Genomic DNA, 22496 nt, shown 5'->3' with positions numbered 1-22496 from the left:
AAAGGGCCAAGATCAGAAACAGCGCACTGAGATGAAGAAAGACCCACTGAACACTAAAGACCTCAGTCTGACCCTGAAAGACCTCCACCTCACTGACAGTGGAGTCTACACCTGCACCGTCTACAACAAGGATGGACACATGCTGCTACGGAAATCAGTGACTCTCAGTGTCAGAGGTGAGTGTTACAGCTGTTTGTCCACTGTCCAAAATAGGTATAGATTTATAAGTAAGAAAAAAGAATTTAGAGACTAAAAGTAAGAGTTCACGTAATAAAAGTTAAACAAAAACTAAACATTTACACACAATCAAAACAAAAGTGAAAGAAGCAAAGCCACTCTGGAAACTGACAGAAACTAAACTGAATTCAAAAGAAAAGGCCAACACTAAATAAAAACAATGAAAGTATCAAACTATAATAACTGTAGATGATGGAGGATCACCTTCACTGACATCTGTCTGTCTGTCTCATATTCTCCTCTCAGTTCCTGAGGTTCAGATGGTGGAAACAGTTAAAGGGGTTCAGTCTGTCCTGCTGCCATTTACAACTGATATCAAGCTTCAGGACGTCACAGCGGAGTGGAAACATGAAGACAAGAAAGTCCACGTTTATCAGAAAGACCAAAACCAGTCTTACATACAAAGTCGCACAGAAGTGAAGAACGAGCAAATAAAAAATGGAGACCTCAGTCTGACCCTGAAAGACCTCCACCTCACTGACAGTGGAGTCTACACCTGCAGCGTCTACAACAAGGATGGACACATGCTGCTACAGAAATCAGTGACTCTCAGTGTCAAAGGTGAGAGTAACATCTGTTTGTCCACATTACAAATCCTCAATGAAAAAGATCCAATCAAACAGCCTGTGATGCATCATGGGAATGTGACATTCCCATGATGCATTTATTAATTCCAATATATTTTAAATTGATAGCTCTTTGTGCTCTTTCAGTTTGAGATTGTTTTATATTTAATGTTGAAGTTATGGCACAAATAACCAGAGAGCTCTAAATGAAGAGAGGATTTGAATCTTTGTTAGGCTGTTTTAGAGGAAAGTCAAATAGGGGAACATATAACGTCTAAAAGAAAATTGAAAACCATAACTAGCGGAACATGGAACTTGGAAATACACTGGGCTGAAAGAAATAGAAGAAATACAGCAGAAGTACATGAAGAAAATTCACTGAGAAGTAGAGTTGATGTTTTGACCAGGACTGAGAGAAATCAGCACTATATATACACACAGAGAAGGGTAATCAGGGGAGTAGAGACAGTTGGGAAAATGAGACACAGATGTAAAAGAACAGATAATAAGATGAGGGAAGTAAAACTCACAGTAAAGAGCAAGGGATGAATAACTATCCAATAAAGCAGGAAGTGAGAAGTGATAACTAAACATGGAAATGCAGACACACAAACGTCACACAAAAAATGGAACAAGAAACACTGAGAGAAAAACTAAACTCTAATACAACCCAGAACTAAGAAGTAGACTAAAAACACTTAAGAAAAGTACAATTATAAAACATAAACACTAAAAACACACAAATGAAGAACCAAACAGAATATTTAAATAAAAACTTTACAAATGACATGACTGCTAAAAGACTTAAAAACCCTAGGTCAAACAGCTCAAGGCCATGACAAAGATAGACTAACAATCACAAAATTAGGGAAGCATTCCCAACTAATGAAGAAGCCAAAAATTTTTACTGGCTCATGTAATGAGAGACAAGAGTCTGATGGTGCACAACATTGTGGGCATGAGGACTTTGAAGATCCATCTTCTAGTAGCTCATCGGTGCCCAAATCTTATACTGAGTCCTTTAACCGGTACAAGATTTGGATCTATCAAAGGAAGTGTCTGATTTTGTGGGTCTGGCCTCAGTCAGAAAATCTCCTGGCTCCAGGAAGTTCAGACCTGACGTCTCTACAATGAGTCATCTAGATGTAAAGGATGTTGTCTCTCTGACTATGTTCTCCTCTGTTTTCTCTTTAGAGTACCAGCTGGAGATGGTGGAGGTGACACAGGGGAAGGAGTTTGTCCTGCTGCCCTTTAAAATCAAAGAAGGCTTCACCCAGGATGTCAAAGTGGAGTGGAAACACAAAAACAAGATGGTCCATGAGTATCAGATTGGTAAAGACCAGTGTCACTTAAAGGGCCAAGATCAGAAACAGCGCACTGAGATGAAGAAAGACCCACTGAACACTAAAGACCTCAGTCTGACCCTGAAAGACCTCCACCTCACTGACAGTGGAGTCTACACCTGCACCGTCTACAACAAGGATGGACACATGCTGCTACGGAAATCAGTGACTCTCAGTGTCAGAGGTGAGTGTTACAGCTGTTTGTCCACTGTCCAAAATAGGTATAGATTTATAAGTAAGAAAAAAGAATTTAGAGACTAAAAGTAAGAGTTCACGTAATAAAAGTTAAACAAAAACTAAACATTTACACACAATCAAAACAAAAGTGAAAGAAGCAAAGCCACTCTGGAAACTCACAGAAACTAAACTGAATTCAAAAGAAAAGGCCAACGCTAAATAAAAACAATGAAAGTATCAAACTATAATAACTGTAGATGATGGAGGATCACCTTCACTGACATCTGTCTGTCTGTCTCATATTCTCCTCTCAGTTCCTGAGGTTCAGATGGTGGAAACAGTTAAAGGGGTTCAGTCTGTCCTGCTGCCATTTACAACTGATATCAAGCTTCAGGACGTCACAGCGGAGTGGAAACATGAAGACAAGAAAGTCCACGTTTATCAGAGAGACCAAAACCAGTCTTACATACAAAGTCGCACAGAAGTGAAGAACGAGCAAATAAAAAATGGAGACCTCAGTCTGACCCTGAAAGACCTCCACCTCACTGACAGTGGAGTCTACACCTGCAGCGTCTACAACAAGGATGGACACATGCTGCTACAGAAAGCAGTGACTCTCAGTGTCAAAGGTGAGAGTAACATCTGTTTGTCCACATTACAAATCCTCAATGAAAAAGATCCAATCAAACAGCCTGTGATGCATCATGGGAATGTGACATTCCCATGATGCATTTATTAATTCCAATATATTTTAAATTGATAGCTCTTTGTGCTCTTTCAGTTTGAGCTTGTTTTATATTTAATGTTGATGTTATGGCAAACATAACCAGAGAGCTCTAAATGAAGAGAGGATTTGAATCTTTGTTAGGCTGTTTTAGAGGAAAATCAATTAGTGGAACATATAACGTGTACAAGAAAATTGAAAACCATAACTAGCGGAACATGGAACTTGGAAATACACTGGGCTGAAAGAAATAGAAGAAATACAGCAGAAGTACATGAAGAAAATTCACAGAGAAGTAGAGTTGATGTTTTGACCAGGACTGAGAGAAATCAGCACTATATATACACACAGAGAAGGGTAATCAGGGGAGTAGAGACAGTTGGGAAAATGAGACACAGATGTAAAAGAACAGATAATAAGATGAGGGAAGTAAAACTCACAGTAAAGAGCAAGGGATGAATAACTATCCAATAAAGCAGGAAGTGAGAAGTGATAACTAAACATGGAAATGCAGACACACAAACGTCACACAAAAAATGGAACAAGAAACACTGAGAGAAAAACTAAACTCTAATACAACCCAGAACTAAGAAGTAGACTAAAAACACTTAAGAAAAGTACAATTATAAAACATAAACACTAAAAACACACAAATGAAGAACCAAACAGAATATTTAAATAAAAACTTTACAAATGACATGACTGCTAAAAGACTTAAAAACCCTAGGTCAAACAGCTCAAGGCCATGACAAAGATAGACTAACAATCACAAAATTAGGGAAGCATTCCCAACTAATGAAGAAGCCAAAAATTTTTACTGGCTCATGTAATGAGAGAGAAGAGTCTGATGGTGCACAACATTGTGGGGATGAGGACTTTGAAGATCCATCTTCTAGTAGCTCATCGGTGCCCAAATCTTATACTGAGTCCTTTAACCGGTACAAGATTTGGATCTATCAAAGGAAGTGCCTGATTTTGTGGGTCTGGCCTCAGTCAGAAAATCTCCTGGCTCCAGGAAGTTCAGACCTGACGTCTCTACAATGAGTCATCTAGATGTAAAGGATGTTGTCTCTCTGACTATGTTCTCCTCTGTTTTCTCTTTAGAGTACCAGCTGGAGATGGTGGAGGTGACACAGGGGAAGGAGTTTGTCCTGCTGCCCTTTCAAATCAAAGAAGGCTTCACCCAGGATGTCAAAATGGAGTGGAAACACAAAAACAAGATGGTCCATGAGTATCAGATTGGTAAAGACCAGTGTCACTTAAAGGGCCAAGATCAGAAACAGCGCACTGAGATGAAGAAAGACCCACTGAACACTAAAGACCTCAGTCTGACCCTGAAAGACCTCCACCTCACTGACAGTGGAGTCTACACCTGCACCGTCTACAACAAGGATGGACACATGCTGCTACGGAAAGCAGTGACTCTCAGTGTCAGAGGTGAGTGTTACAGCTGTTTGTCCACCGTCCAAAATAGGTATAGATTTATAAGTAACAAAACAGAATTTAGAGACTAAAACTAAGAGTTCACGTAATAAAAGTTAAACAAAAACTAAACATTTACACACAATCAAAACAAAAGTGAAAGGAGCAAACCCACTCTGGAAACTCACAGAAACTAAACTGAATTCCAAAGAAAAGGCCAACACTAAATAAAAACAATGAAAGTATCAAACTATAATAACTGTAGATGATGGAGGATCACCTTCACTGACATCTGTCTGTCTGTCTCATATTCTCCTCTCAGTTCCTGAGGTTCAGATGGTGGAAACAGTTAAAGGGGTTCAGTCTGTCCTGCTGCCATTTACAACTGATATCAAGCTTCAGGACGTCACAGCGGAGTGGAAACATGAAGACAAGAAAGTCCACGTTTATCAGAAAGACCAAAACCAGTCTTACATACAAAGTCGCACAGAAGTGAAGAACGAGCAAATAAAAAATGGAGACCTCAGTCTGACCCTGAAAGACCTCCAACTCACTGACAGTGGAGTCTACACCTGCACCGTCTACAACAAGGATGGACACATGCTGCTACAGAAATCAGTGACTCTCAGTGTCAGAGGTGAGAGTAACATCTGTTTATCCACATTACAAATCCTCAATGAAAAAGATCCAATCAAACAGCCTGTGATGCATCATGGGAATGTGACATATGTAGAATCAGTGCAGGTTTGCTGTATGTGAGTTGAGCCGTACAGTGCAGGAGAGAGAGGGTGGCTCCTGCCTCTGTTTTACAGTCCATGATTGTATAGAAGCTGTTCCAGAGTCAGCTCATGGTCACATATTTATGAAGTCTTACACTGGAAAGTCTGCTCTTGATCTCAGTAAATGAACGGGGTTTCCTCATTCCCTGTACACAGACTGGCAGATGTTGATATAAGAAGATGACGTGGTGCTCTGTAGGAAAACAGAACAAGTCCACCATCAAAGCAGACTGTTTTCTCAGTTTGATATGTAGGACTCTATCATAGTCTAATGTTTATTAATTCCAATATATTTTAAATTGATAGCTCTTTGTGCTCTTTCAGTTTGAGCTTGTTTTATATTTAATGTTGATGTTATGGCAAACATAACCAGAGAGCTCTAAATGAAGAGAGGATTTGAATCTTTGTTAGGCTGTTTTAGAGGAAAATCAAATAGTGGAACATATAACGTGTACAAGAAAATTGAAAACCATAACTAGCGGAACATGGAACTTGGAAATACACTGGGCTGAAAGAAATAGAAGAAATACAGCAGAAGTACATGAAGAAAATTCACTGAGAAGTAGAGTTGATGTTTTGACCAGGACTGAGAGAAATCAGCACTATATATACACACAGAGAAGGGTAATCAGGGGAGTAGAGACAGTTGGGAAAATGAGACACAGATGTAAAAGAACAGATAATAAGATGAGGGAAGTAAAACTCACAGTAAAGAGCAAGGGATGAATAACTATCCAATAAAGCAGGAAGTGAGAAGTGATAACTAAACATGGAAATGCAGACACACAAAAAATGGAACAAGAGACACTGAGAGAAAAACTAAACTCTAATACAACCCAGAACTAAGAAGTAGACTAAAAACACTTAAGAAAAGTACAATTATAAAACATAAACACTAAAAACACACAAATGAAGAACCAAACAGAATATTTAAATAAAAACTTTACAAATGACATGACTGCTAAAAGACTTAAAAACCCTAGGTCAAACAGCTCAAGGCCATGACAAAGATAGACTAACAATCACAAAATTAGGGAAGCATTCCCAACTAATGAAGAAGCCAAAAATTTTTACTGGCTCATGTAATGAGAGAGAAGAGTCTGATGGTGCACAACATTGTGGGGATGAGGACTTTGAAGATCCATCTTCTAGTAGCTCATCGGTGCCCAAATCTTATACTGAGTCCTTTAACCGGTACAAGATTTGGATCTATCAAAGGAAGTGCCTGATTTTGTGGGTCTGGCCTCAGTCAGAAAATCTCCTGGCTCCAGGAAGTTCAGACCTGACGTCTCTACAATGAGTCATCTAGATGTAAAGGATGTTGTCTCTCTGACTATGTTCTCCTCTGTTTTCTCTTTAGAGTACCAGCTGGAGATGGTGGAGGTGACACAGGGGAAGGAGTTTGTCCTGCTGCCCTTTCAAATCAAAGAAGGCTTCACCCAGGATGTCAAAATGGAGTGGAAACACAAAAACAAGATGGTCCATGAGTATCAGATTGGTAAAGACCAGTGTCACTTAAAGGGCCAAGATCAGAAACAGCGCACTGAGATGAAGAAAGACCCACTGAACACTAAAGACCTCAGTCTGACCCTGAAAGACCTCCACCTCACTGACAGTGGAGTCTACACCTGCACCGTCTACAACAAGGATGGACACATGCTGCTACGGAAATCAGTGACTCTCAGTGTCAGAGGTGAGTGTTACAGCTGTTTGTCCACCGTCCAAAATATTTATAAGTAAGAAAAAAGAATTTAGAGACTAAAACTAAGAGTTCACATAATAAAAGTTAAACAAAAACTAAACATTTACACACAATCAAAACAAAAGTGAAAGAAGCAAAGCCACTCTGGAAACTCACAGAAACTAAACTGAATTCAAAAGAAAAGGCCAACGCTAAATAAAAACAATGAAAGTATCAAACTATAATAACTGTAGATGATGGAGGATCACCTTCACTGACATCTGTCTGTCTGTCTCATATTCTCCTCTCAGTTCCTGAGGTTCAGATGGTGGAAACAGTTAAAGGGGTTCAGTCTGTCCTGCTGCCATTTACAACTGATATCAAGCTTCAGGACGTCACAGCGGAGTGGAAACATGAAAACAAGAAAGTCCACGTTTATCAGAAAGACCAAAACCAGTCTTACATACAAAGTCGCACAGAAGTGAAGAACGAGCAAATAAAAAATGGAGACCTCAATCTGACCCTGAAAGACCTCCAACTCACTGACAGTGGAGTCTACACCTGCACCGTCTACAACAAGGATGGACACATGCTGCTACAGAAATCAGTGACTCTCAGTGTCAAAGGTGAGAGTAACATCTGTTTGTCCACATTACAAATCCTCAATGAAAAAGATCCAATCAAACAGCCTGTGATGCATCATGGGAATGTGACATATGTAGAATCAGTGCAGGTTTGCTGTATGTGAGTTGAGCCGTACAGCGCAGGAGAGAGAGGGTGGCTCCTGCCTCTGTTTTACAGTCCATGATTGTATAGAAGTCCACTATCAAAGCAGACTGTTTTCTCAGTTTGATATGTAGGACTGTGTCACAGTGCAATGCTTTTTGAGACAAATATTTTGTATTAAATGTTGAAGTTGTGCCACAAATAACCAGAGAGCAGCAAATGAAGAGAGGATTTAAATATTTCCTGTTAAATGTTTTGTGTTGTTACCTTTGATTGGATCACCTGTGGTTAAAGAGGAAAACATGGAACTGAAAATACTGCATTAATACAGTCATTTAGTTAAAATCATAAGTACATAGCTGTATTACTGTTTCCAATGTCTGACAGATGAGATCAAGCTGTCATGGTTTGTCTGACTGGACTCAAACGCAGGACTCAGGAATGAAAGTTCATTGAGTTTATTTACAGTGTTGGTGCAGTAGTGCTCTATGCAAAGTCTTTTTGAAGTGCTCAGTTCAAAATTCCAATATGTACAAAATCCAATAGAAGGAAGGCTCCACATTTGCATTGTGTATAAAGAAAATCATTAAAACAGCTTTATTTAATAATTTAAATACAATACCAAAGATTTCTAACCCTAACAGAACCCTGAACCTTCCTAATAAACTCATTTGGGCATGTGCAGTGCTTCCACTCTCTCTCTCTCCCCTTGCTAACATTTTCTGTGCTTCATAAATGTTCCATCAAAGTCCATGTATAAATACACACCCATCCATCCATTCGCTTCCACTTATGCTTTTCAGAGGGGCTGGAGCCTATCCCAGCTGTCACAGGGCGAGAGGCAGGGTACAACCTGGACAGGTCGCCAGTCTGTCACAGGGCTAACACACAACCATTCACACCTATGGGTAATTTAGATTAGTCAATTAACCGATCCCCTTTCTTTAGGCTGTGGGAGATAGGCCACACAAACACATGGAGAACATGCAAACTCCACACGGAAAGATCCCGGCCTGATGGTGGAATTGAACGCAGGACCTTCTTGCTGAGTGGCAGCAGTGCTAACCATCGTGCCACCGTGCTGCCTGCACATTCTTGGCATATTTCACAATCAGGCTCAGCAGTTCCTCTTTCTATCTCAGCATGCATAAAATTAAAGGCAAAGTTTAAACATTACCCAAGTTTCATTTTTTCATCCCTTATATTTCATTTCACTCGCTGGGCCCACGTCCTCATTTTAAGTTTGACAGCATTTTAGTAGGTAAAAGTGAATGCTTTGACATGAATTGAGCTGCGGTTTGGGGAAGGCCTCTGGCGATGGCTCACGGACCTGGCAGATCCCCATGTAATAAACAGAAATGAAGAAGGTGAAGAATGGAGAAGAAGGATGGAGGGAGGGTGGGGCACGTAAACGAGAATGATCAGCTTGCGGAACTGGGGGGAACCTATATAGATGGCAGCCGGAAGGAGCGTGTTTGGAGGCGTGGTCCCGCTCCTGAAATTCCATACATAATAGATTTAGAATAGATTTATGCATGACTAACTATTAGCAAAATATTCTATTATAGCACTCTGTATGTCTGTAGCTATAAAAGGCTGGATGTTCAGTCTCATCTACTCTTTCTAATAGATGAGCCAGAGGATCTCAGTCCCCTTGATCTTCAACCAAACTGAGTCTGTCATGCTGACGTCTCTCATTGTTTCTGTCTGTACAGCTCATGTTCTGCTTTGTTCTCCTCACAGACTACCAGTCAGTAGTGGTGGAGGTGACACAAGGTCAGAAGTCTGTCCTGATGCCGTTTAAAATTACAGGTGAGCTTCCTCAGGTGATCAAAGTGGAGTGGAGACTCACTCACCCTGAAGAAAAGATGGTTCACTGTAACAACAGCAGTCAGAAACAGGATCAGGTTTATGTAGGCCGCACTGAGATGAACAAAGAACCACTGAGCGCTAAAGACCTCAGTCTGACCCTGAAAGACCTCCACCTCACTGACAGTGGAGTCTACACCTGCACCGTCTACAACAAGGATGGACACATGCTGCTACGGAAATCAGTGACTCTCAGTGTCAGAGGTGAGTGTTACAGCTGTTTGTCCACCGTCCAAGATAGGTATAGATTTATAAGTAAGAAAAAAGAATTTAGAGACTAAAACTAAGAGTTCACATAATAAAAGTTAAACAAAAACTAAACATTTTGTCACGGTTCTGGGTCCGTTGGACCCAGTATTTTGAGTTGTTATGTTTTGGTGTATTTTGCATTTGTGATTCTTTTCTTATGATGATGATTATCAATCTATGTTTTGGTTATTCTTGTTTAGGTATTAGTTCGTAGGGTTTGTGTTCTCATGTTTATTGCAGGTTTAGTTCAAGTTCCATGTGTCTTCCTCTGTCTGTCTCTCAGTGTCAGGTCTGCATCTTGGTGTAGTGTTCTTGTTTCCTGTTTTATTGTGAAGGTCTGCGTCTCATGTGAGTGTGTTCAGTTTACCTCCCTTGTCTCGTCTCGTTAATTACTCCCAGCTGTGTCCACCACCTGTGTGTAATCTCCCTGTGTTTCTTTGTGTATTTAAGTCATGTCTTCAGTCATTGTAGTTGCTGGTCCGTCTGTGTGTCCACCATGTTTCTTCCGTGTGTTCCCTGCTGTCACCATCTTGTACCGTTGTCCACCTTGCTTTATGTTCAGGTTCGTGTTCTTGTTCATGCTCTGTAGTTTAGTTGTCCCAGTATAGTTTAGTTCTCCGTTTTGTCGTTTGCCTCTCTATATTTTTTGTGTCAATAAATCACCTTCACACCTTCACGACTGCCTGCGCTTGGATCCTCCTTTACCTTTTCCACACGACTCATCTCACTCGCCGTGACAGTACGGACCAGCCTGCTCCTCAGCTGGCGGCTCGCTGGGCTCCTCAGCTGGCGGCGCGGGCTCCTCCCGCTCTCCGAGCTCCCGCTCCGGCTCGCAGGGCTTCGCAGCTGGCGGCGCGGGCTCCTCCGGCTCGGGCTGAGCAGGATCGGGTGGTGAAGAAGAAGGTTGAGTAGTGGCTGTAGGGAGATGAGACAGCGGTGGCACTATAGCTGCAGATGGTGATGCAGCGAGTGGTGTGGAAACCGCCAACCGAGGTGGTGCTACCTGTGCGTACGGCTGGCTTACAGCAGCGTCAGCATCCACTACAGACACAAAAACAGATTGTGAGAGAAATGAAATATTGTCCGTGTTACTCACCACAGCCGGCACTTGAGATGACCGTGAATTCGGCTGCGGTGAGGAGCACCGGCGGCGCGAACGTCGTTTCTGGGTAGACGTCGGGGCCGGCGTATCAGGCTGCGAATCCACCAGCTGTCCGAGCCGGTGAGCAGCCTGAGGAGGAGAGTGGAGGTGGAGGGTTGAGAGGAGGAAATCCAGGACGACTGCATTGAGGGAGTCCATCAGCCAGGGAAACTTAAAAAGCGTATCCTGCAGCAACCTCTCCACGGCGCGACGCAACATTTCCGCGGGCTTCTCCCACCACAATTCACACAGTCTATAAACTCTGTCCATAATCTCCCTCCTGAGCCTCTCCTCAGAGACCGCTGGGTCCATGCTTGGCGGGATCATTCTGTCACGGTCTGGCTGGCAGACCGTGGGGGGTGTGAGGAATGAGGACCCAGTCGCGGTGCTCTGTGTGTAAACAGTGCGTTTATTTACAGTGGTAAGGAAAACAATAGTTAATCCACTGTGCACTCCCGACTCCCGTGACGTGTCCTTCTCCCAGTGTCAGTGTCCCCGCTCCTTGGTGTCTGAGCACCCCGTGCTCGCTCGTCCTCTTGTCTCCCTGCTTCTCCTGGGGATATGACAAACAGACAGCCATAAGACAGACACACAATGCGGGAGGACAATCTGACTGACTAGCCGGGAGACTAACGTCAAGTCACGCAATGATCCCGCGTCGGAGAGAGCTCCACCACACTCTCAAGTAGCTCCTCCAACGAGGCCTGATCAGCTGCAGGTGTGACATGGTCTTCAGGTGTGGCCAATCACCTGCCAGGGCCACACCCACATACACACACACACCCACACCCACACATATGCAGGGAGAACGAGGGACAGCAATACAAAATACATACATTATAATATAAGTCCAAAACTGCTCAGGGTCCCTGGGTCGCTCAGACCCAGGACCCTGACAAGACTAAAACTAAGAGTTCACATAATAAAAGTTAAACAAAAACTAAACATTTATACACAATCAAAACAAAAGTGAAAGAAGCAAACCCACTCTGGAAACTGACAGAAACTAAACTGAATTCAAAAGAAAAGGCCAACACTAAATAAAAACAATGAAAGTATCAAACTATAATAACTGTAGATGATGGAGGATCACCTTCACTGACATCCGTCTGTCTGTCTCATATTCTCCTCTCAGTACCTGAGGTTCAGATGGTGGAAACAGTTAAAGGGGTTCAGTCTGTCCTGCTGCCATTTACAACTGTTATCAAGCTTCAGGACGTCACAGCGGAGTGGAAACATGAAGACAAGAAAGTCCACGTTTATCAGAAAGACCAAAACCAGTCTTACATACAAAGTCGCACAGAAGTGAAGAACGAGCAAATAAAAAATGGAGACCTCAGTCTGACCCTGAAAGACCTCCAACTCACTGACAGTGGAGTCTACACCTGCACCGTCTACAACAAGGATGGACACATGCTGCTACAGAAATCAGTGACTCTCAGTGTCAGAGGTGAGAGTAACATCTGTTTATCCACATTACAAATCCTCAATGAAAAAGATCCAATCAAACAGCCTGTGATGCATCATGGGAATGTGACATATGTAGAATCAGTGCAGGTTTGCTGTATGTGAGTTGAGCCGTACAGTGCAGGAGAGAGAGGGTGGCTCCTGCCTCTGTTTTACAGTCCATGATTGTATAGAAGCTGTTCCAGAGTCAGCTCATGGTCACATATTTATGAAGTCTTACACTGGAAAGTCTGCTCTTGATCTCAGTAAATGAACGGGGTTTCCTCATTCCCTGTACACAGACTGGCAGATGTTGATATAAGAAGATGACGTGGTGCTCTGTAGGAAAACAGAACAAGTCCACCATCAAAGCAGACTGTTTTCTCAGTTTGATATGTAGGACTCTATCATAGTCTAATGTTTATTAATTCCAATATATTTTAAATTGATAGCTCTTTGTGCTCTTTCAGTTTGAGCTTGTTTTATATTTAATGTTGATGTTATGGCAAACATAACCAGAGAGCTCTAAATGAAGAGAGGATTTGAATCTTTGTTAGGCTGTTTTAGAGGAAAATCAAATAGTGGAACATATAACGTGTACAAGAAAATTGAAAACCATAACTAGCGGAACATGGAACTTGGAAATACACTGGGCTGAAAGAAATAGAAGAAATACAGCAGAAGTACATGAAGAAAATTCACTGAGAAGTAGAGTTGATGTTTTGACCAGGACTGAGAGAAATCAGCACTATATATACACACAGAGAAGGGTAATCAGGGGAGTAGAGACAGTTGGGAAAATGAGACACAGATGTAAAAGAACAGATAATAAGATGAGGGAAGTAAAACTCACAGTAAAGAGCAAGGGATGAATAACTATCCAATAAAGCAGGAAGTGAGAAGTGATAACTAAACATGGAAATGCAGACACACAAACGTCACACAAAAAATGGAACAAGAAACACTGAGAGAAAAACTAAACTCTAATACAACCCAGAACTAAGAAGTAGACTAAAAACACTTAAGAAAAGTACAATTATAAAACATAAACACTAAAAACACACAAATGAAGAACCAAACAGAATATTTAAATAAAAACTTTACAAATGACATGACTGCTAAAAGACTTAAAAACCCTAGGTCAAACAGCTCAAGGCCATGACAAAGATAGACTAACAATCACAAAATTAGGGAAGCATTCCCAACTAATGAAGAAGCCAAAAATTTTTACTGGCTCATGTAATGAGAGAGAAGAGTCTGATGGTGCACAACATTGTGGGGATGAGGACTTTGAAGATCCATCTTCTAGTAGCTCATCGGTGCCCAAATCTTATACTGAGTCCTTTAACCGGTACAAGATTTGGATCTATCAAAGGAAGTGCCTGATTTTGTGGGTCTGGCCTCAGTCAGAAAATCTCCTGGCTCCAGGAAGTTCAGACCTGACGTCTCTACAATGAGTCATCTAGATGTAAAGGATGTTGTCTCTCTGACTATGTTCTCCTCTGTTTTCTCTTTAGAGTACCAGCTGGAGATGGTGGAGGTGACACAGGGGAAGGAGTTTGTCCTGCTGCCCTTTAAAATCAAAGAAGGCTTCACCCAGGATGTCAAAATGGAGTGGAAACACAAAAACAAGATGGTCCATGAGTATCAGATTGGTAAAGACCAGTGTCACTTAAAGGGCCAAGATCAGAAACAGCGCACTGAGATGAAGAAAGACCCACTGAACACTAAAGACCTCAGTCTGACCCTGAAAGACCTCCACCTCACTGACAGTGGAGTCTACACCTGCACCGTCTACAACAAGGATGGACACATGCTGCTACGGAAATCAGTGACTCTCAGTGTCAGAGGTGAGTGTTACAGCTGTTTGTCCACCGTCCAAAATATTTATAAGTAAGAAAAAAGAATTTAGAGACTAAAACTAAGAGTTCACATAATAAAAGTTAAACAAAAACTAAACATTTACACACAATCAAAACAAAAGTGAAAGAAGCAAACCCACTCTGGAAACTCACAGAAACTAAACTGAATTCAAAAGAAAAGGCCAACGCTAAATAAAAACAATGAAAGTATCAAACTATAATAACTGTAGATGATGGAGGATCACCTTCACTGACATCTGTCTGTCTGTCTCATATTCTCCTCTCAGTTCCTGAGGTTCAGATGGTGGAAACAGTTAAAGGGGTTCAGTCTGTCCTGCTGCCATTTACAACTGATATCAAGCTTCAGGACGTCACAGCGGAGTGGAAACATGAAGACAAGAAAGTCCACGTTTATCAGAAAGACCAAAACCAGTCTTACATACAAAGTCGCACAGAAGTGAAGAACGAGCAAATAAAAAATGGAGACCTCAATCTGACCCTGAAAGACCTCCAACTCACTGACAGTGGAGTCTACACCTGCACCGTCTACAACAAGGATGGACACATGCTGCTACAGAAATCAGTGACTCTCAGTGTCAAAGGTGAGAGTAACATCTGTTTGTCCACATTACAAATCCTCAATGAAAAAGATCCAATCAAACAGCCTGTGATGCATCATGGGAATGTGACATATGTAGAATCAGTGCAGGTTTGCTGTATGTGAGTTGAGCCGTACAGCGCAGGAGAGAGAGGGTGGCTCCTGCCTCTGTTTTACAGTCCATGATTGTATAGAAGCTGTTCCAGAGTCAGCTCATGTTCACATATTTATGAAGTCTTACACTGGAAAGTCTGCTCTTGATCTCAGTAAATGAACGGGGTTTCCTCATTCCCTGTACACAGACTGGCAGATGTTGATATAAGAAGATGACGTGGTGCTCTGTAGGAAAACAGAACAAGTCCACCATCAAAGCAGACTGTTTTCTCAGTTTGATATGTAGGACTTTATCATAGTCTAATGTTTATTAATTCCAATATATTTTAAATTGATAGCTCTTTGTGCTCTTTCAGTTTGAGCTTGTTTTATATTTAATGTTGAAGTTATGGCAAAAAATAACCAGAGAGCTCTAAATGAAGAGAGGATTTGAATCTTTGTTAGGTTGTTTTAGAGGAAAATCAAATAGTGGAACATATAACGTCTAAAAGAAAATTGAAAACCATAACCAGCGGAACATGGAACTTGGAAATACACTGGGCTGAAAGAAATAGAAGAAATACAGCAGAAGTACATGAAGAAAATTCACTGAGAAGTAGAGTTGATGTTTTGACCAGGACTGAGAGAAATCAGCACTATACAGTGGCTTGCAAAAGTATTCGGCCCCCTTGAAGTTTTCCACATTTTGTCACATTACAGCCACAAACATAAATCAATGTTATTGGAATTCCACGGGAAAGACCAATAAAAAGTGGTGTACACGTGAGAAGTGGAACGAAAATCATACATGATTCCAAACATTTTTTACAAATAAATAACTGAAAAGTGGGGTGTGCGTAATTATTCAGCCCCCTGAGTCAATACTTTGTAGAACCACCTTTTGCTGCAATTACAGCTGCCAGTCTTTTAGGGTATGTCTCTACCAGCTTTGCACATCTAGAGACTGAAATTCTTGCCCATTCTTCTTTGCAAAACAGCTCCAGCTCAGTCAGATTAGATGGACAGCGTTTGTGAACAGCAGTTTTCAGATCTTGCCACAGATTCTCGATTGGATTTAGATCTGGACTTTGACTGGGCCATTCTAACACATGGATATGTTTTGTTTTAAACCGTTCCATTGTTGCCCTGGCTTTATGTTTAGGGTCGTTGTCCTGCTGGAAGGTGAACCTCCGCCCCAGTCTCAAGTCTTTTGCAGACTCCAAGAGGTTTTCTTCCAGGATTGCCCTGTATTTGGCTCCATCCATCTTCCCATCAACTCTGACCAGCTTCCCTGTCCCTGCTGAAGAGAAGCACCCCCAGAGCATGATGCTGCCACCACCATATTTGACAGTGGGGATGGTGTGTTCAGAGTGATGTGCAGTGTTAGTTTTCCGCCACACATAGCGTTTTGCATTTTGGCCAAAAAGTTCCATTTTGGTCTCATCTGACCAGAGCACCTTCTTCCACATGTTTGCTGTGTCCCCCACATGGGTTGTGGCAAACTGCAAACTGACTTCTTATGGTTTTCTGTTAACAATGGCTTTCTTCTTGCCACTCTTCCATAAAGGCCAACTTTGTGCAGTGCACGACTAATAGTTGTCCTATGGACAGATTCCCCCACCTGAGCTGTAGATCTCTGCAGCTCGTCCAGAGTCACCATGGGCCTCTTGGCTGCATTTCTGATCAGCGCTCTCCTTGTTCAGCCTGTGAGTTTAGGTGGACGGCCTTGTCTTGGTAGGTTTACAGTTGTGCCATACTCCTTCCATTTCTGAATGATGGCTTGAACAGTGCTCCGTGGGATGTTCAAGGCTTGGGAAATCTTTTTGTAGCCTAAGCCTGCTTTAAATTTCTCAATACCTTTATCCCTGACCTTTCTGGTGTGTTCTTTGGACTTCATGGTGTTGTTGCTCCCAATATTCTCTTAGACAACCTCTGAGGCCATCACAGGGCAGTTGTGGAGCTGTTTTGCAAAGAAGAATGGGCAAGAATTTCAGTCTCTAGATGTGCAAAGCTGGTAGAGACATACCCTAAAAGACTGGCAGCTGTAATTGCAGCAAAAGGTGGTTCTACAAAGTATTGACTCAGGGGGCTGAATAATTACGCACACCCCACTTTGCAGTTATTTATTTGTAAAAAATGTTTGGAATCATGTATGATTTTCGTTCCACTTCTCACATGTACACCACTTTGTGTTGGTCTTTCACATGGAATTCCAATAAAATTGATTCATGTTTGTGGCTGTAATGTGACAAAATGTGGAAAATTCAAGGGGGCCAAATACTTTTGCAAGCCACTGTATATACACACAGAGAAGGGTAATCAGGGGAGTAGAGACAGTTGGGAAAATGAGACACAGATGTACTAAAGAGATAATAAGATGAGGGAAGTAAAACTCACAGTAAAGAGCAAGGGATGAATAACTATCCAATAAAGCAGGAAGTGAGAAGTGATAACTAAACATGGAAATGCAGACACACAAAAAATGGAACAAGAAACACTGAGAGAAAAAGTAAACTCTAATACAACCCAGAACTAAGAAGTAGACTAAAAACACTTAAGAAAAGTACAATTATAAAACATAAACACTAAAAACACACAAATGATGAACCAAACAGAATATTTAAATAAAAACTTTACAAATGACATGACTGCTAAAAGACTTAAAAACCCTAGGTCAAACAGCTCAAGGCCATGACAAAGATAGACTAACAATCACAAAATTAGGGAAGCATTTCCAACTAATGAAGAAGCCAAAATTTTTACTGGCTCATGTAATGAGAGAGAAGAGTCTGATGGTGCACAACATTGTGGGGATGAGGACTTTGAAGATCCATCTTCTAGTAGCTCATCGGTCCCCAAATCTTATACTGAATCTTTTAACCGATACTGTCACGATCTGGTTGTAGGGACTCAAGCGCAGAGCGGTTAGATGTCTCCAAATAACAGTTTATTTACGGCACCAGTGCACAATATATACAGTGAAGGGAATCCAAAACTCCAGGGAATAACAGGGTAGCTCTCTCACACTCGCTCACGTCTTCTTGCCCACACTCACACACGTTCACACGGCAGGGAGGTCGCAGGTCCGGGGGGGGAGGTCCTAAGCAGAAGAGAAGGGAAGTCACAAACTAATCACAAATCACGAAGCACAAGTTCACAGGAGCTGTGAGAACACTAACGTCAGTAGTACAATCATCCAGCGACGAGAGGATCTGTGTTCCAGCCTCAAATAGTGCTCCCGGTGATGACAGGTGATTGTTGTCAGGTGTGTGGGCCAAGGGCGGGAGCCCACAGTGAGCTCCGCCCAGGTAGAGAGAGAGAAAGAGAGAGAGAGAGAGAGAGAGAGAGAACCGAAACAGCAAATGTAGCCTTGTGGGGCCGGCCGGCAGGCACGGAGACCATGACAGTACCCCCCCCCTCAACGGGAGTCTCCCGGCGACCCACCAGGCTTACCTGGATGCCTGCGGTGGAAGTCCCGGAGCATTGCCTTATCCAGGACAGCTGCTCGAGGCACCCAGGAGCGTAACTCTATCCCGTAGCCCTCCTTGTCAACCAGGTACTGAAAACCCCTACCCCGGCGTCCCGAGTCCATGATGCGGGTGATGTTGTAAACCAGCTGACCATCCACGAGCCGGGGGGCGGCGGGGCCCTGGAGGGAGGGCACAACGGGCTGGAGAGCACTGGCTTGACCTGAGACACATGGAAGACATTGTGAATGCGCATGTTGCGCGGCAGTTTGAGGCGGACAGACACAGGGTTCACAATGGCGTCAATGGGAAAAGGGCCAATAAACTGAGGGGACAGCTTCTTCGACTCAGTCCGTAGCGGCACAAAACGGGTAGACAGCCATACCTGTTGTCCGATGGCGTACTCAGGGGCTGGTGTCCGGCGACGGTCAGCGAGGGCCTTGTTCCGCTCCTTAGTACGGAGTAGGGCAGCCCGAGTCGCATGCCAGGCACGACGGCACCCGCGGAGGTGAGCCTGTACTGAGGGAACGGAGTGCTCAACTTCGATGGCCGGGAGCAAAGGCGGTTGATAGCCCAGGGATGCTTCGAAAGGAGATTTGCCCGTGGCGGAGGATGTGTGGCTGTTGTGGGCGTATTCGATCCATGGAAGCTGTTCACTCCAGGTTGATTGGTTGTGCGAAGCGACACAGCGGAGGGCAGCTTCCAGCTCCTGGTTGGCCCGCTCCGATTGCCCGTTACTCTGCGGATGGAAACCGGAAGAAAGACTGACCTTGGCCCCCAGTGCGGAGCAGAACTCCCTCCAAACTCGGGACGTGAATTGTGGCCCTCTATCTGAGACGATGTCCTCGGGGATCCCGTGAAGTCGGAACACATGTGAGGTGAGGAGCCGGGCCGTCTCCAAGGCAGAGGGGAGCTTTGGGAGGGCGATGAAGTGTGCAGCTTTGGAAAAACGATCAATAATGGTAAGTATGGTGGTGTTACCTGCAGAGGGCGGCAGACCCGTGACAAAGTCCAAAGAAACGTGGGACCATGGTCGGGCTGGTGTAGGGAGAGGCTGCAGAAGACCCGGTGGAGGGCGGTTCGAAAGCTTGTTCCGGGCGCAGGATGACAGGTGATTGTTGTCAGGTGTGTGGGCCAAGGGCGGGAGCCCACAGTGAGCTCCGCCCAGGCAGAGAGTGAGAGAGAGAGAGAACTGAAACAGCAAATATAGCCTTGTGGGGCCGGCCGGGCAGGAACGGAGATCATGACAGAAACAAGATTTGGATCTATCAAAGGAAGTGTCTGATTTTGTGGGTCTGGCCTCAGTCAGAAAATCTCCTGGCTCCAGGAAGTTCAGACCTGACGTCTCTACAATGAGTCATCTAGATGTAAAGGATGTTGTCTCTCTGACTATGTTCTCCTCTGTTTTCTCTTTAGAGTACCAGCTGGAGATGGTGGAGGTGACACAGGGGAAGGAGTTTGTCCTGCTGCCCTTTAAAATCAAAGAAGGCTTCACCCAGGATGTCAAAGTGGAGTGGAAACACAAAAACAAGATGGTCCATGAGTATCAGATTGGTAAAGACCAGTGTCACTTAAAGGGCCAAGATCAGAAACAGCGCACTGAGATGAAGAAAGACCCACTGAACACTAAAGACCTCAGTCTGACCCTGAAAGACCTCCACCTCACTGACAGTGGAGTCTACACCTGCACCGTCTACAACAAGGATGGACACATGCTGCTACAGAAATCAGTGACTCTCAGTGTCAGAGGTGAGTGTTACAGCTGTTTGTCCACCGTCCAAAATAGGTATAGATTCATGAGTAAGAAAAAAGAATTTAGAGACTAAAACTAAGAGTTCACGTAATAAAAGTTAAACAAAAACTAAACATTCTGTCATGGTTCGGCATGGCAGACCGTGGGGGTATGGGGAAAAGGACCCAGGTGCGGAGCTCTTAATAACAATAGTGCGTTTATTTACAGTGTAGTAAATAACGATGTACAATTATTCCCCGTGCTCCCCAAGACTCCCGTGTGTGTCTTCCAGTGGCGTCCATGTTCGTGCTCCCCGCTGTCGTAACTCTGCACACCCTGTGCGTGCTGTCCTTCCTCTCCACGCTCCAAAACAAGCAAAAACAAGAAATAACAAACCCTCCCAGGTCACAGTCCCAGAGTCAGACCGCGCATCCCGCAGTGGCGCAAAAAAGAAAAACGCCACAAACCAGTCTCAGGCGGCCCATCACAAAGGAGTTCAGGTGGCCTACCTCGGGTTCCGTGATGGCAGATGGACACTTTAGGCGGCCGACCTCGGCGCTGCTCCTCCGGCGGCCTGCCCCGGGACCAGTGGCGGCGGCGCTGCTCCTCCGGCGGCCTGCCTCGGGTCCGACGGCAACGACGCTGCTCCGGTGAGCAACAGCGAGGAGTGGCATAAGGTCTATGAAGCGCTGATCGCTGACGTGGACGCGCTGGACGTGAATGGCGTGCAGGGCGTGCTAGAGGTGGGCGGCGTGGAGGGCACGCAAGACGTGGAGGTCCCACCGGCACACTGACCTCCAGTTCCGACTGAGCAGGTCCCTCTGGACCTCCGAGCTCCTCCGGCTGCGGCGCGGGTTGCTCCTGCTCACCACGCTCCTTCCGCTCACCGAGCTCCTCTGCTGGCAACACCGGTCCCTCCGGCTCGTTGAGGTCCTCCAGCAGCGGCGGCGCTGGCTCCTCAGCTGGTGGCTCGCAAAGCTGCTCCTGCTCCGGCTGCTCAGCTCGTGGCTGGCAGAGCTGCTCCTGCTCCGGCTCCTCAGCTGGTGGCTCGCAAAGCTGCTCCTGCTCCGGCTCCTCAGCTGGTGGCTCGCAGAGCTGCTCCTGCTCCGGCTCCTCAGCTGGTGGCTCGCAGAGCTGCTCCTGCTCCGGCTCCTCAGCTGGTGGCTCGCAGAGCTGCTCCGGCTCCTCAGCTGGTGGCTCGCAGAGCTGCTCTGGCTCCTCAGCTGGTGGCTCGCAGAGCTGCTCCGGCTCCTCAGCTGGTGGCTCGCAGAGCTGCTCTGGCTCCTCAGCTGGTGGCTCGCTGAATGGCTCCTGCTCCGGCTCGCTGAGCTCCAGCTCCTGCTCCGGCTCCTCGGCTGGTGGCGCGGGCTCCTCCCGCTCGCCGAGCTCCGGCTCTGGCAGCGCGAGCTCCTCCGGCTCGCTGAGCTCCTGCTCGAGCGGCGCGAGCTCCTCCGGCTAGCTGAGCTCCTCCGGCTCGGGCCGAGCAGGTATGGGTGGCGTTGTAGCAGGAGGCACTGCTACAGATGGTGAAGAGGTGAGCGGTGAGGAGATTGCTGAATGAGGCGACGCTAGCTGTACTGTTGGCTAGCTTACAGCAGCGTCAGCGGCGTCACCATCCACTGTAAACGAAGAAGCAGATGGGGTGAGAAATGAAAAAGTGTCCTTATTACTCACCACAGCCGGCTCTTGAGATGTCCGGGAAGTCGGCTGCGGTGAGGAACGCCGGCGGCGCGAACATCGTTTCCGGGTAGACGTCGGGGCCGGCGTGTCAGGCTGTGCATCCACCAGCTGACCGGGCTGGTGAGCAGCCTGAGTAGGAGAGTGGAGGTGGAGGGTTGAAAGCAGGAAGTCCAGGACAACTGAATTAAGGGAGTCCACCAGCCAGGGGAATTTAAACAGCGTCTCCTGCAGCCGCCTCTCCACGGCACGACGCAACCCCTCCGCGGGCTTCTCCCACCATAATTCACAGAGTCTGTAAACTTTGTCCATTACCTCCTTCCTGAGCCTCTCCTCAGAGACCGCTGGGTCCATGCTTGGCGGGATCATTCTGTGACGGTTCGGCATGGCAGACCGTGGGGGTATGGGGAAAAGGACCCAAGCGCGGAGCTCTGAATAACAACAGTGCGTTTATTTACAGTGTAGTAAATAACGATGTACAATTAATCCCCGTGCTCCCCAAGACTCCCGTGTGTGTCTTCCAGTGGCGTCCGTGTTCGTGCTCCCCGCTGTCATAACTCTGCACACCCTGTGCCTGCTGTCCTTCCTCTCCACGCTCCTCCTGAGGAGAAAACAATGGAAGCAGCCGTTAGACACTGACCCCTGCGGGCAAACACGATCAGAACTTCCTGCACTAACACACTGACTTGGGAGTCTAACTCAATGAT

General features: G+C 44.9%; 1 protein-coding gene across 1 annotated transcript in view; it reads left to right on the top strand.

Moving 5' to 3' along the window:
* The window catches only part of LOC135932641 (uncharacterized), a 72266-nt gene extending 62186 nt beyond the window's left edge, over positions 1-10080 (top strand). Inside the window, exons 3-4 of the mRNA XM_065470147.1 lie at positions 9399-9670; positions 10057-10080. Of these exons, the coding sequence (XP_065326219.1) occupies positions 9399-9670; positions 10057-10080 (296 nt within the window). The remainder of the gene's footprint in view (positions 1-9398; positions 9671-10056) is intronic.
* Positions 10081-22496: the final 12416 nt, after the last annotated feature.

The sequence above is a fragment of the Pelmatolapia mariae genome, linkage group LG3_W (assembly GCF_036321145.2).
Source record: "Pelmatolapia mariae isolate MD_Pm_ZW linkage group LG3_W, Pm_UMD_F_2, whole genome shotgun sequence".
In the NCBI taxonomy this organism is placed as follows: domain Eukaryota; kingdom Metazoa; phylum Chordata; class Actinopteri; order Cichliformes; family Cichlidae; genus Pelmatolapia; species Pelmatolapia mariae.
This window is presented reverse-complemented; position numbering and strand designations above follow the sequence as displayed.